Raw genomic sequence first — 15155 nt, forward strand, 5'->3', positions numbered from 1 at the left:
TACACAAATATTTGCCTAATCTCAAAGTGTGCATTCTATTAACTAAGGTTATTTGATCAAAGACAGCAGGTCATAAAGAGATGGCAAGAGATATCCCTACAGATTAGTTTCGTATAGATTTTTGAAAGGCAGCTTCTTCTGCATCAGCTTTGCCACTGCATAGTTTTAACTCATGCAATCCCAAGATGTGAACATGCAATCTGCTGAATGAAACACAGGCTCAAGCAAAGGCTTGCTGTATTTTAGCTTGTGTGGCAACCACTTGCAAAGAAAAGAACCATCTAAATTTACAATAATACATTTACTATTTACAATGAAATCCAGGCAGGATAAAGGATCCTACAGAATCATTAATTTTAACATCAAATTTGCATTACAAATAGTAACAGAAAAACACCCCTTGCAACAAAGTAACTATCTTTTCCATAAAACTATTAAATAATGACCTTTTTAAATCATTAACAGAACAGGAAAAGCAGATTCTGGTAATTAGCAAAGGGCACAGAGATTAAAATATTGTTGGCTTAAGGAAGATGTTAAGGGCCTGCTTCTGCAATCTGTTGAGAGCATTTCCTTCCAACTGAAAAAAGAATTGAAAATGATTAGCACTTTGAAGCATTAGCAAATTGATCCGAAAATGAACTACGACCCAGGTAATAATTCAACTTCCAAAACTGTTTTCCTGTTTACTTACCACCATTTTCATCTGCAGTCCCATCTAACTGAGGTATAGAGAGATTGGTTAGAAGCATATTGTTACCACTCCACTCCATTTCTTCCTCTGAAGATGAATCCTCTTCTGCTGAACTTTGATGCATACTTTTGCCAGCTGACCTAGAGAAAAATGAAGGAACTAACAAATGCACAACACTTCTCTTAAAAAATGCCAACAGCCACAGGGAACTTCAAAATCAAAGAGGCGTGGAGCTATATGCTTGTGTAAATTGGGCGAACAAAGGGAAACAAAAAAGAAAATTGTTACATTTCTCAAGGCCAAACTCAAAATACTCTTCAGTGTTACTATTTTAACAGGCAGCAGGTAGCCAACCACTGAAAACTACAGACAATACCAGCAGGATTCACCAGCTTAGAGGTTAAAGAGAAGGCATTTAGATAGTTAATTTTATTTCAATGTTGCTGAAATATAATTTCACTCCTTGACAGTGCTTGTAATGTGAAGATTAAAACAACCATGCAAAATTATTTCAGTTTAGCTCCTAGCAAATGGATGTTTTTTATGGGTTTTTTTTTTTTAGAGGAGTCTTTACTGTATTGTAACAATTCTCTCTCTTGGCAGGCTTAATGTCTAAAATGTTTGTTTCCATCCATTCTTGAAAATTCTCAAGTTGCTGTTGCTATTACTAAGTTAACTGTTCCACACTGCCGTTTTTACAGTCATAAATCTGCTGGGGCAAACAAAAATGTAGTAAATCTAAAAAGAAAAGCCTCTATGAATTTTTCATGGTTTTTAAGGTGCCATGGCTTGGGGGGCGGGGGGGGGAAAGGAGGAAGGGAAGAAAAACTGTCCAGACCCCCCCTCAACTCCAAACCTTCCTGTAAATTAAAACTCAGCAAGAAGTTAGGAAGTTGATGTCTTCATTTTTAGAATAAAGCAGAAGATGAACATAATTCTTCACAAAAATATGCTATTCTGTGGCTGCAAGTGAGAAATCCAGATAAAAAAGAAAGAACTGAGGTCTGGGGGTTTGTTTTGTTGTTAATTTGCTTGTTTTGAAGATAAAAATAATAAGCTATCCTAGTAGCTTGATGTTATTGTGTAGTACCTTAAAATTTATAAATACAAAGGTTTTGAAGTTACAGGAAGGAAAATCCACAATGACCTAAATACTTTCTGCTAAATAAAGTCTGCTTTTAAGAACTCTTAAACTCTTCTCTGTGTGGTTTGACCTAAGTATGAATTATAATATCATAACACCACAGACATCTGAATGTACTCAGCACTAAGCTAACTCAGAACAAGCCATGTTTATTAGTTCAGGAACAATAGTCTCAAATATGGCTATATAATTTCCAGCCTAACTCAAGTCTGGGAGCAGCATGACTTTAAACAGAGACCTAACAAACAAGCACAGCTAGGTACACAGTGGCCACGACCTAAATGAGCTTAGTTCTCCCTCTTCTATGTTCCCCAAATATGGAAAAGTACAGTGCAAAGACATTCTATTCTATTTTCAAATGAATATCAAACTGGGGAGACTAATCGGTACTTTGGGGAGAGGGCTGCTATTTTGATGGATCACAATAGGCTGAGAATGAGCTGACAGGAACCTCACGAACTTCAAAATCAGACAAATCCCAATCTCTCACAAGGGAGATGAAATAACCCCATGCACTGCTACAGGCAGGGAGAGAGCTGGCTAGGAAGTCGCCTTGCAGAAAAGGATGCAAAAAGCTCTGCAGACAACTGGTTAAACCTGAGAGCGGACAGTGTGCCTTTGTAGGAAAGAAGGCCAGTTACATCCTAGGCTGGCATGTAGACTCTCAGTAGTGCTTTCTGTCTGGGATTAAGATGTAGGCATACATGAGCATGAGGCAGCAGTTACTTGCATTGGGGTCCTACCTGACTCCAGAAGTTGTACAACCATGCCCATACAGAGCTCTGCCTGAGCTAATAAACTTTTCAAGACATAGGGTGGCTTTACACAGAAATTACCACTGAACTGAATATTAAAGTTAAGTGTTTTAGATGAAAATATCAACTTTTCAGGTTACTAGGAGGGAAAAAAACCAAAGAAAATCAAAGGTCAGATCAGAAAATTAGTTTTAGAGATGAAATATCTCTAGAGCTAGAAGACTACTAAGTTCTAATTCTGTTATCTAACTTCTGATTCTTTTATAACCTTTCTGTATGTCTTCAGGAAAGAAAAGATGAAATATTTCTATGCATCTCTTGCTCTTTGAATCATAGTATAATCATGATTTCTGATGTTAAAAAAACAGATATCAAAATGTTATGTCTGAAGTCTCTCATCTTTCAAACAGAATTGTAAATACCAGACAGTCTGCCCAAAGCAGAGGTGAAGAGACATTGGATACAGTCTCTTCTAATGTCTGTACAAAAGGTCATTACAACCTGAGAAAGTGTTGCAAGAATCTTGGCCTTAAAAATATTCAAGCTGCTGACCTTCAACAGTCCAGCAGAGCTAGCAACATTCATGTTTTGATTTAAAGTTTAAGCTTGCCAACAAATGCATGTTTTTCTCAGGCTTCTGGGTCAGTATTCATAAGAATACTTCCTAAATACCTACTTCAGGAAAAGTTACAGGCACATGAGATGTACAAGATACATCTCGCTATTTGTACTACATCCAAGGCGTGCCTTAGAAGGAAGTTACAACTAAGGTTTTTTGTATTTGAATTTGTAGGACAAAAAAACTACTCAATTTTTCCTCAAACAGCAAACTAAAACCTGTGGTTCAGTCAAATCTAAATATTTAATCTTGATTTCCATATAAAACGAACGATTGATAGCACCATCTGAACAATTGCATTCTGTCCAAAGATCTGCATAGATTTTTCCAATGCTGTCAACAGAGACCTCTCTACAGCTCACTGGGCTCACAGCATGCTTGAAAACAGGGTGGGAGGCAGGAAGGATCTGGCAGAAAAGAACATTTTAAGAAAAGAAAATGACATATATACCTTCTTTTTGGTCCAGGCTCTTCAATGCTACTATCCCACCTTTGGGACATTAACAAGCTAAGTTCCATTTCTTCCTTCTCACACTGCAGCTCATTTTCTTCATCATCACTGTTCTGAGCATTTCGACAGCTTCCGAGAGAACGATGATGAGAGTGTGTTTTGTGATGTTCCATCTGATATCCATCATTCTCCAATCCAGCCAACAGATCAATCATGGCCTCATCAGCACTACTGTCCACTGCAGAAAAAGCCCATACAAGTAGAATCTGTATTTTGTTCTACTTGTAAACAACAAGTTGTAGTCTACCAGTAAAAAACAAAAAACAACTAACCGAAACAAAAATCCTCTCAACATTTTAAAATCTACTAGTTCATGACTGTCTAAAGTAAGGCAGGCTACACAAAATAAAGCTCTTTCCATAGGTTATTTTTTCAAGTTTTAGAATTTGTTATCTTTTCTAGCTCTTTATCTAGAATCTTGACAACCTTAGGGTTTTTTTTTTCCTGCTCTCCTCTTCTGATTGTAACAGATTTAGTGGAAGCACTTCTCTCTCTCTCCACCTGCCTATTACCTCCTTTTATTTCAGCATGAGTGTCAGCTTCTAAAGCACCACTGCCTTCTGCTCTCACCATTTCAATGACTGCATTAAATTTGTGGGGCAATTCTCTCTGTATCCCTTGGAGGACTTTCAATCACTGCATCTCCTGAAAAAGGATGCCAGCTTCTCCTTCCTTCTGTCCCTTACTATACTGCCTAACCGCATCTCCATTCTCTTTTCATTATAACAAATTCTCTTCCTAGGTTCCTCTAAACACTGAAAGTTTATCTGACTTCACCCCTTCTTTAAATTTTATTTTTTATTTTCCTTTATTTGACCCAAGCTATTGTACTTGCCTTCTCATTCTTTATTTCTTAAACATCCTTCCAAGTCAGAATTTTTTCTCACTCTCTTCCTGCTTACCTTTCATCTGACCTCATAACCAATTTCTGATATCCAGTCTACCAGGCATCTTTGTTACTTCTCTCTCCTTCTCCTCTGGCTGAAGGACTACAATCTCTACTCTCCTTCCTCAGGAAATATCATATGACTTACAATGATCCTGAGAATCATATAAAATAGGTCTCAACATCAGCAAGGAAGGCGTTTTCCATATTTTACAAAGGCTTCACAAGACACCATGCAACCATTTAGAATGGAAACCATGCCCTTTGCCAGAGTTCTGAATTAACCCACTTTCAATTGTTCTTTTTGTTCTTGGCTCCTTTGCCCTTTGTGAGGTTTGTCATTAAACTCCAACCCTTCCTTCACACTAAAACAAACCTTGCTGTGTACTTCACAGCAGCAGCAGTAGAAGTAGAGTGCTTTGCAGCCCCTATGACTTTACAAAGGCACTGTGAATACTAGTCTATGCTATGAAAGAGCATAAAAGACCCAAATCTGCAGCACATTGCTTGTGGTCACACCAGCAATTAGCAGCCCCACGATCACACTGGAAGGACAGGATGTCACATTGGGAGAACAGGATGTCACCCAGAGGGACCTGGATAGACTGGAGAAGTAGGCCTCTGAGAACGTCACAAGGTTCAACAAGGCCAAGGGTAAGGTCCTGCACCTGGGTCAGGACAATCCTTGTTCTCAGTACACAGCAGGGGATGATGTGATTGATAACAGCCCTGCAGAGAAGGATTTTGGGGTGCTGATTAATGAGAAGCTCGACATGAGCCGGCAATGTGCGCTCGCAGCCCAGAAGGCCAACTGTATCTGGGCTGCATCAAAAGAAGTGTGGCCAGCAGGTCGAGGGAGGGGATTCTGCCTCTCTATTTCTCTCTTGTGAGACCTCATTTGGAATATTGTGTTCAGCTCTGGAATCCTCAACTTAAGAAGGACATGGAGCTGTTGGAATGGATCCAGAGGAGGGCTACAAGGATGATTGGAGGGCTGGAGCACCTTCCCTACAAGGACAGACTGAGAGAGTTGGGCTTGTTCAGCCTGGAGAAGGCTCAGAGGAGATCTTATAACAACATTCCAGTACCTGAAGGGGGCCTACAGGAAAGCTGTAGGGTGGCTATTCACAAAGGCTTGTGGTGATAGGACAAGGGGAATGGGTACAAACTGGAGAGGGCAGATTTAGACCAGACATAAGGAAGAATTTCTTCACAATGAGAGCGGTGAGGCACTGGAACAGGTTGCCAAGGGAAGCTGTGGCTGCCCCATCCCTGGAGGTGTTCAAAGCCAGGCTGGATGTGGCCTTGGGCAGCCTGATTTAGTGGGAGGTGTCCCTGCCCATGGCATGGGGGTTGGAACTACATGACCTTTAAGGTCCCTTCCAACCCTAACTATTCTATGATTCTATGGTAAAGAAAGAAAAAAGAAAGAAAACTCATAAAAGCTCCATTTGACTCCCTCGCCACTGGCATAACTGGACCCTTTCAACACTCCTATTGGTTAAGCAATTCAAACACATAGTCACGAGATGTACCCTATATATTATTTTAGCCTCTCTGTATCTTGTCACCACAACCTTCTCACTCAAAGATAAATCAATGCTCATGTTTGCCAGTAACTTCTTTACTTATATCGTTGCCTATAAAATTTCCATAACTAAAATCTTGTCTACTTTCTGCAAAATAAAACAGCACTGAGAAACACACTTTCTCACACTCTATCCACTCCTCCTTTCTTTGCAAGAAAAGATTGTATATTATATTTTCCATACACATATACTGTTGTCCATTTTGTATCTTTTGCCCATGCACATATTCACACCATACAATCAAAAGTACTGGAGGCTGTGGATTTTAGATATTCTCCCTTCTGCACCTTGTGGTATCAACTTTAGTGCATATTAATGTTATATCTTATATTTAAATAAGAATGTATATAGACAATGGCATGAACTATGTGCTTTTCATCTCTTCTAAAGATTATTTGAACGATTTCTACCTGAAGTGGTTTTTCATAGAAGTTTTTTTTGTGTTGTTTTATTGTTGTTTCCCCCTCATGCCATCCACATCTGTTTACTGTCATGGGTTTTCTACCTTTCTAATGTTTTATTTCTTGTTTCTTTGCCTTCAACCATTATTTTGTATCCATAAAGTTTGAGAAATGCTCTGAAGCAACTTGCCTCTCATCATCAACCTACAATCCCCCAGTATCTCCAGACAGCTGTGCTTCTAAAACATAGCCCATAACCATGTTCTCTACCGTACTGTAAGAAAGATGATGTAACACAAGAATATCATGGATAGACAATCAAAATCCTCTTTACTCTGACAGTTATATATAGTCTGCATTCCTGTAGTCCTAAGGGCATAAGGAAGAGCAACACCCACAAAAGATTGTGTTTAGATGACCTGGCAAGAGGCTAGGCTTCATGCACCCTCCACAAACACACTGCCCTGGTAATATTTTCAGAAAATATGAGGTGGTGTTTTGGTGGTGGTGGTAGAGAGTGTGTGTGCAAAGTCTCAATCTGCTTGACAAACCCCCTGAGGTAAATTACTTACTTTCTTTTATGACTGGCAACCTAAGTGAACACAACAAAGACCATGGAACAATAAAATAGCCTGGAAGAAAAGACATTCCAATCATACTCACTAAAAACTGTAGTCTGACTCAGTCTTTGAGACAAAGGCTGAAAGCTCTGACTATTCTCCACAATGTTTAAAATTGCTTCTTCATTAATAAGTGCTTCCTCTTCTTTATCAGTATGCATCCTATTGGATTCTTCAAAAGAAAAACAAAAAGCAAAAGGATAAAACTTCAAAGAGCTACAGATATCAAAATATTATGAAAGCAAGCCACTTTTAAATGGATTTTACTATTCAAATATGTTTCCATTATTTGCTATGGCAATTAAAAATGGTTACTGATGAAAACAATGATGAAAATAAAAGCCAAAATACTCTTCATTTTTTCATAACCGACAATTATATCTTCCCCGGCTTACTTCTGGTAATAGTACAAACAGCTAAAGCGTGACAGATTTATGCCTAGACAATTATGCTATTAAAAATACTCACCTTTGTTCATCTTTTTATCTTTATGCACTTCTACCATATTAGCTGGCGTACACTGAAAGGCTTCAGGAGAAAGTACCTCAGAATGTAGTGTTAGCTCAGCAGAGAACTCCTCTGATCCATTACTGTAGTCCACTGATCCTGACAACGTTCTAGTTAATTGAAAACCAATTTTTAAATGCATATTTAAGGTTTGCATAGAATATTACACTTTAGAGCAAACGTCTAAACACTTACACAGAGAAGTCATTTTGCTTGAGGATTTCTTTAAGTCTCTTCTGGAAAAATTTTTCACTCTCTGTTGCTGGCACAAATCCACGGTCTTCAAGATTTAAAAAATATTTGTTATTCAGTTTTACTTGAACTCTTAACACAAAGAGCAGTTAAAATTACTAATTCTAAGAAGAAATTGTTCTGTCCGCTAATTTTAAGCGCCAAATTTGAGGGCTGACTTTTCAAGTGCATTTAAACACTTCACTATCTCATTTGCAACTGTCGGTATCAATAGCGTTTACGAATCAAGTTGCAATTACACCAAGGTGAGCAACCAGGAAAAGAACCATCAGTGAACAATTTTGAAAAGTTGGGTTTATGCAGCCTAAATAAAATCACACAGACATGCAGGAAAACCAAAGAAAGCAGTATGCCTTAGCTGGGAATCCACCTCTTTCCTTCTTGCAACCTTCTAGCTTACTTGCCAAATATCATCCATATTTTAAAAGAAACACAGCCTAGGTTCTACAGGCAATAGCCCTGTTCATTATGCAATTAATTTGCAGAGCACGGTCTTCCTTGTGTAATGAATTTTACATAAAAATACAGGGATTTATCCATCCTTCTACAATTTTCATGTAACATCACCTTAGCTATAATTCACAGAAATTACAAGGAACTGCCCTTGTGCATAAACTACCCTGAAAGGCTTCAGGATAAAATAATTTTTGCCAGTACTTAAAACATTTAATGTCTTCCATCATAAAGCATGCGATCTTAACTCTCATTATCATTCATTCTGCCTAGAACACTTTGTAGCTTGCTGAATTGAAGTGGTTTTAGGCAAGGTTATGGATCTGACTTTTACAACCGGAATACACATAACTGGACAATCAATAAGCTAGGAACTGAAAAAACAGTACATCTAAGAAGCCCTCAAACTTGATATACCAATTTAAATTCAGCCTCCTGCTTGCTTCTCATTCACAGTTTTTGATAAAGAGTCGCATAATTTCGTTTCTTGGGTTTTTCTTTTTACCTTGTGACTCAGGTGGCTTAATCTGAGAAGATTCACATTTCTGTCTCCGTCTCTGCTTTTCATCTTCCCATATAGCTTGCAAACCAGGGTTCCTGCCAATCTGGGCTGAAATACGCAATAATACATGAAGAGAAGTCTGTCAATGCAACAAAAAGCATTCTTCCCACCAAAGTAGATTCTGACACTCCTTTTTAGGTTTTGTCATTGTAGCCTGTTATTTTTTTAACTGCAACTCGTAAACACTGAATCTGAGAGTAAGGCAAGTAAAAGGTAAGGTGTAACCGGGTTATTTTTTTTTCTACATCTCTGGCTTTTGCTCTTTCTCCTCATCACGTATGTGCATATATACACATTCTAGATGTTGACATTTCACTTATTCTCCTTATAAGTCTGAATCATTCCATTATGCATTAACAAAAATGTCTTTCTATTCTCACAGCCTGTTTTCTTCCAAAGATCATTCAGTTTATTTTTTCTTTTAATTTTATAAATTTGTAATTGACAAGTCACTAACACTGAAATCTGAATTGTGGCTTAACTAAGCTGAGCCTGTAAAAAAGATGACAATATAGTTCCTGTCCTAAAACATTTCCCATGGAAAGTTTTAACAATTCACCTTCAATATCCAGTTGATTTAAAATGTCAGCAGCTACTGCATCCACCTCCAATTCACAGGTACTTTGTGGCTCAACACCTTTCAACATTAAAGAGCTGTGACAACATAAATACCACAGGTTAATTTTTGTCAATATGTCCATTTTGAAACATTCATCATTACTGTTTTCTAACTGCACTAACATCTAAAATATTTCACAGGGAATGAAGGCAAGTACCTGAACACACAATTACCAGTTCTCACCCTAACCTGCAAGTGCTTAAATTAATGGTCATATCCAGATCTAATTGGAGAAGAAATTTGTATCTTCAACTTAAAAAAATCAAATTTTTCTTTTGTGGGGAAAAGAGAAACAAGTGTTAACAACTCTAAATACTGAAGAAATTATAATAATGTTCTCCTCCTCAAGTACAAGTTGAAACATTCTATAGAACTTTCAGCCAATAAGACCATCTGTGTCTGCATGATCTTGCGCCCAGAAAACACAGTGGCAAGGATTTTTCTCCCATTTACACTTCATAGAATCATAGAATCAATAGGTTGGAAAGGACCCACTGGATCATCGAGTCCAACCATTCCTAACGCTCCCTAAACCATGTCCCTAAGCACTTCATCCACCTGTTCCTTAAAGATCTCCAGGGAAGGTGACTTGACCACCTCCCTGGGCAGCCTGTTACAGTGCGCAATGGCCCTTTCCATGAAGAATTTTTTTCTGATATCCAGCCTGAACCTCCCCTGGTGGAGCTTCAGGCCATTCCCTCTTGTCCTGTCCTCTGTCACCTGGGAGAAGAGGCCAGCTCCCTCCTCTCTACAACCTCCTTTCAGGTAGTTGTAGAGAGTAATAAGGTCTCCCCTCAGCCTCCTCTTCTCCAGGCTAAACAACCCCAGCTCTCTCAGCCGCTCCTCATAAGACTTGTTCTCCAGCCCCTTCACCAGCTTCGTTGCTCTTCTCTGGACACGCTCCAGAGCCTCAACATCCTTCTTGTGGGGAGGGGCCCAGAATTGAACACAGTACTCAAGGTGCGGTCTCACCAGTGCCGAGTACAGGGGCAGAATAACCTCCCTGGACCTGCTGGTCACACCGTTTCTGATACAAGCCAAGATGCCATTGGCCTTCTTGGCCACCTGGGCACACTGCTGGATCATGTTCAGTTGGCTGTCAAACATTATCCCCAGGTCCTTTTCTTCCATGCAGCTTTCTAGCCACTATTCCCCTAGTCTGCAGCACTGCATAGGGTTGTTGTGCCCCAAGTGCAGGACCCGGCATTTGGCCTTGTTAAACCTCATGCCACTGGCCTCGGCCCAGCGGTCCAGCCTGTTCAGGTCCCTTTGCAGAGTCTCTCTACCCTCCATCAGATCCACACTTCCTCCCAGCTTAGTGTCATCTGCAAACTTGCTAAGGGTGCACTCAATGACTTCACCCAGGTCATTGATAAAGACATTGAACAGGGCTGGACCCAGTACCGAGCCCTGGGGAACCCCACTTGTAACTGGCCTCCAGCTGGAGTTAACTCCATTTACCACCACTCTCTGGGCCCGGCCATCCAACTGGTTTTCAACCCAGGAGAGTGTGCACCTGTCCAGTCCAGAGGCTGACAGTTTCTGAAGCAGAATGCTGTGAGTTCAGAGCCATGCAAAATAGTTTAACATTTCCAACTAAAGGAACCTAAGCAAAAAGTGCCTTAACTTTCAGATTTTGTTTTTACGGGGTTTAGAAGATATAATTAAAAGCTGGATATCCCAAATACCTTCTCTGAAAGTATTTAACCATCTAGAAATATGAAATTTGAAATAAATGTAAAACTGCTTAGCTTATTTTGGAAGAGCAAAAACTTTCTCAGGAAACAGAGTACTCAACCACAAAAATATACTCAATTTCCAAAAGGCTTCAGAGCCCCATATTTATTATCAAGAAAAAAAAAAAGCACCCTAAGAAAAACACAGAACTGACCCCTTTATCACATTCCTAATCTGAAATATTCTGGAAAAAAGAAATTACTTCTAAACTTCTTTTGCAGAAGTCTATCGTACAGAACATCAGCAAGCTATAGATTACCTGAAGTGAGGACTGAAGGTAGTTCAGACACATGCTCTTCCTTAAGAGGGCTGTCTGTGGGCAAAGCATGTAGACATGCCCAGCAGAGAGCTAATTAAAACTGCTAGGATGCTTCCTGTGAGAAAGCTCTAAACACTTTTCCTGCCTTTGAAGCAGCAGAAGACCAAGAGTTCTCTCAAATGCACTGCAGATATTGAACTGGTATAAACAACCCAAATCCATGTAGAAGGTAAAGGGCTGCTTTCATGGCAGCTTCAGCAGTCTACCACTTTATCATCACACCAGAATTCCTGACATACTCGGCCGCAAAGAGCCCACCTTAAGTGAAGTACAGAACAAAGGAGTACTTCTAAACAGGTGCAACATTGTTTCTTTCTCATTTCCTCCTGGCTCTCAGCTTTCTTTGCTTCCTCCAGAAGAACAACCCTTACCTCCACAAAGTAGGTCACACTACCCAAAGGGAAAGGCCGAGGTATTATCTTCCAAAGCAGAAAGCGAGGAGAAGGGTGGGGAATGACACACAACACAAGAAATAATGAGGGTTGCTTCTATGAAGCGATAACACGATGTGAGCTTTTATTGACTGCTGCCCAGTTCTGTCAGTACCACAGAGATCTGGTATTTCTCAAGTGTATCTATGTACTACATGACTTAGTTTAAGATACCTAACCTATTCATTTGTGATTACAAAAGCAAGGATTCTGTATTAGCTCCACAATAGTGTATCAACATCATAAAGCATTAAGAAAGGCACAGGAAAACAAATACTTTGTAAGACTGTTAGGTGATAGTATCATAGACAGAGAAAACAAATTGTTAGGCTATCACTACTTTAAGCCTGTATCTCTTTGTCCACCTACGAAGAAATAACATCAGTCAATTGAAATATCAACTGCATTTTGCATAAAGCAAAAGTAGATTCCTGCATTTTTAGAAAGAATACTGAGCTCTTACAAGGAAATTAGAAAATTATTAGCAAGAACAGAGTGCAGTTGTGAAAAAGTACACCTTTACATCTTTTTTTTTTTTTTTTTCATATAGATCTCCAGTGGAGATTAAAAACATCCCAGTAACTGCTCAGGCTAAAAACTGGACAAGATAGAAATAAACACTATTAGAAATGTTAGGAGAAATGAAACAACTCCCAGAATATCTATTTACTAGCACTTGTAAGGGAAAAGGTAGAGAACTGAAAGGAAACCTAGTTATTTGGTCACTGACTCTTTCTATGGATCACAGTAATCCAAAGTTCAATTTGTATTACTAGTTCAATTGCTCAAGTAACGCACAACTTGACTTCTGGGGTAATAAAGGAATATTACCTTATATAATAGTGTCCCTGCCCAAGGCAGGGGGGTTGGAACTGGATGATCTTTAAGGTCCCTTCCAACCGAAACTATTCTATGATTCTGTGTGAGGCCAACAGGGTTTACTGTGATAACCTCAACCTCTCTACAGTAGATTCAACCTTTAAGAATCATCTTTGCTCTCTTCTTGTATCACACTATACCAGTGGAACTTTTACTGGAGAGTAAAAACCCATGTTATACGTAATAGGAAATTGAGAAACAAAACAGAAATCGCAGCAATCAGATTTTTAACAGGGCGAAGGATAAGAAACAGGCACCTTGAAATCAATTTTAGAAATCGCCTGCACTTATTATTTTGAATGCATATACTATAAGAGCAGAAAAAACAAAGTTTCCAGAATAATTTTTTGGAAGCCATACTTTTAAAATTTGTGATGTCACATTTTACGGTTCCATTAATACAGTAAATGTTTTTTTCACTCTTTATGTAAAGGTATGTTTCACTTGCTTACAGTGGAAGAAGACAGAGTAGGATATTCCTTTATTACAAACATCCACAAGTACATCTGGCAAAAGTTGTGTAGCAAATATGTAGAATTCGTTAACAACTGTAAGATACTATGCATTAATATATGATTACTAATCCTCCAGTCAGCAGCGTTGCAGTAATTCTGAGAATTGAGAGCAGATCAAAAAACTCCTAAACCAAAAGTAGCTCAGTCTTTTAGGAGAAGTAGACTGCACATACCTTAATGCAGCATTTTAAGAAAAATCTACTGCCAATCCTTCCCTCCTCCCTTCCCAGTCACGCCATTAGCTACAAAACAAGTCCATAACATGATAAAAATGCATTCTTTGCCTGTCATATACTTGTTCTTGTATTCATCAAAGCTTTCAAACAGAGCCTGTCTGCACGGCATGCAACAGTAACCACAGGCAAGCTGAAACCTGCATCTTAGTCGCATAATAAGAAAGAACTGCAAGATCACTGGGAAACAAGAATGAGGGAGATGGCTGTAAAAATATGGTCTGAACCCTGCATGAAATCAGTGTTTCTGGGAGCATGTGAAAAGAGACCACAATACACTGTGGTCTCAATATCAGAAGAGTTTGATTTTAATATTTCCCTTTGCCTAAATGACACATGCAAATGACCAGAAATCTGGTCAAGATCTTCTTTTACTTTTTTGGTCGCTGCAACAGCAAAGCTCCGAGCTTTCTACTTTCACCGCTTTCATCGAAAGAGAGAAAATTATTTAAAAGTTTAAGACAAAATATATTTTTAGTGTTAGTGAACTATTTCTGAAGAATAGGTTTGATAATTAAAACCATTTACTGAAACATTCGTCTCTCCTCTGACAAAAAGGCAGCTTTCCACTCTTTTCCCTTTAGCTAGTTAGGACATCAAAACCCCACATATCTTGGTTTTCCACACTCCCATCAAGAGTGTGGTCACTGACTGAGAACTGATCAACACCACAAGCAGAACTGGCCAAGAGCTCTCCAGATCAGAGTTCTTAATTACAGGAGATTCTAATACGGATTTATCCTATAAAAATAACACTAAATTCAACAACACTGAATTCAAGACAAACTGGTAGTTATCACTGTAAATTAAGTCTTTTTCCAAAATAATATTAATTTGAAGCACGTTCTTTGTCTACAACTCGCCAGATTAGGGCAATTAGAAGCAGAAAAGCTCATTTTGCCCAAGCTCTAAATCAAATGGATATAAGGAGTCTTTCTGTCAAAAACTACAGTAGTCCAATTAATATGGCACGTTATTCAAATTAAAAACACTGAGCTAACAAGAGCCATTTTTTGGAACAACTTCAGGATTTATCATCATTATTCTTGTTAACATCTTAAGGATTAAGGAAGGGCTAGCAGTCAAAATTGCAGGCTCCAAAGACAATTGGCATGCACAGTAAAATTGTCTTAAGACTTGAAAAATGCCTTCTCAATACAACCAGGTCATTTAACTCGACACTTAACATCCTGACGCTAGACACTTGCACTGGCAGCAGCCAGGAGAGTAGCATCACAAGCTTCTGCAACATCCAGGTAAGACACAAAGGGCAAGGAACCATTTGTCTCTACTTCAGGAAAAACCTCAAAGGAAATATGAAAGTAGAACAGCTTTAACTGCCCCTTCTAACATTTTAATTTACTCCGATCAAAACAAACATGTCAGGAGGAGAGGGAGGAGTACAAATCATCCTGAAAGACAGTTATTT

The 15155-nt window shown here is 38.9% G+C and overlaps 1 protein-coding gene across 1 annotated transcript in view; it reads right to left on the reverse strand.

Moving 5' to 3' along the window:
- Window positions 1–15155, reverse strand: part of REV3L (REV3 like, DNA directed polymerase zeta catalytic subunit) — a 120697-nt gene that overhangs the window by 48825 nt on the left and 56717 nt on the right. The window contains 7 exon segments of the mRNA XM_054061905.1: window positions 695–834; window positions 3664–3901; window positions 7263–7391; window positions 7688–7836; window positions 7922–8006; window positions 8937–9041; window positions 9553–9647. Of these exon segments, the coding sequence (XP_053917880.1) occupies window positions 695–834; window positions 3664–3901; window positions 7263–7391; window positions 7688–7836; window positions 7922–8006; window positions 8937–9041; window positions 9553–9647 (941 nt within the window).

Source organism: Cuculus canorus, chromosome 3, assembly GCF_017976375.1.
Source record: "Cuculus canorus isolate bCucCan1 chromosome 3, bCucCan1.pri, whole genome shotgun sequence".
NCBI lineage: Eukaryota > Metazoa > Chordata > Aves > Cuculiformes > Cuculidae > Cuculus > Cuculus canorus.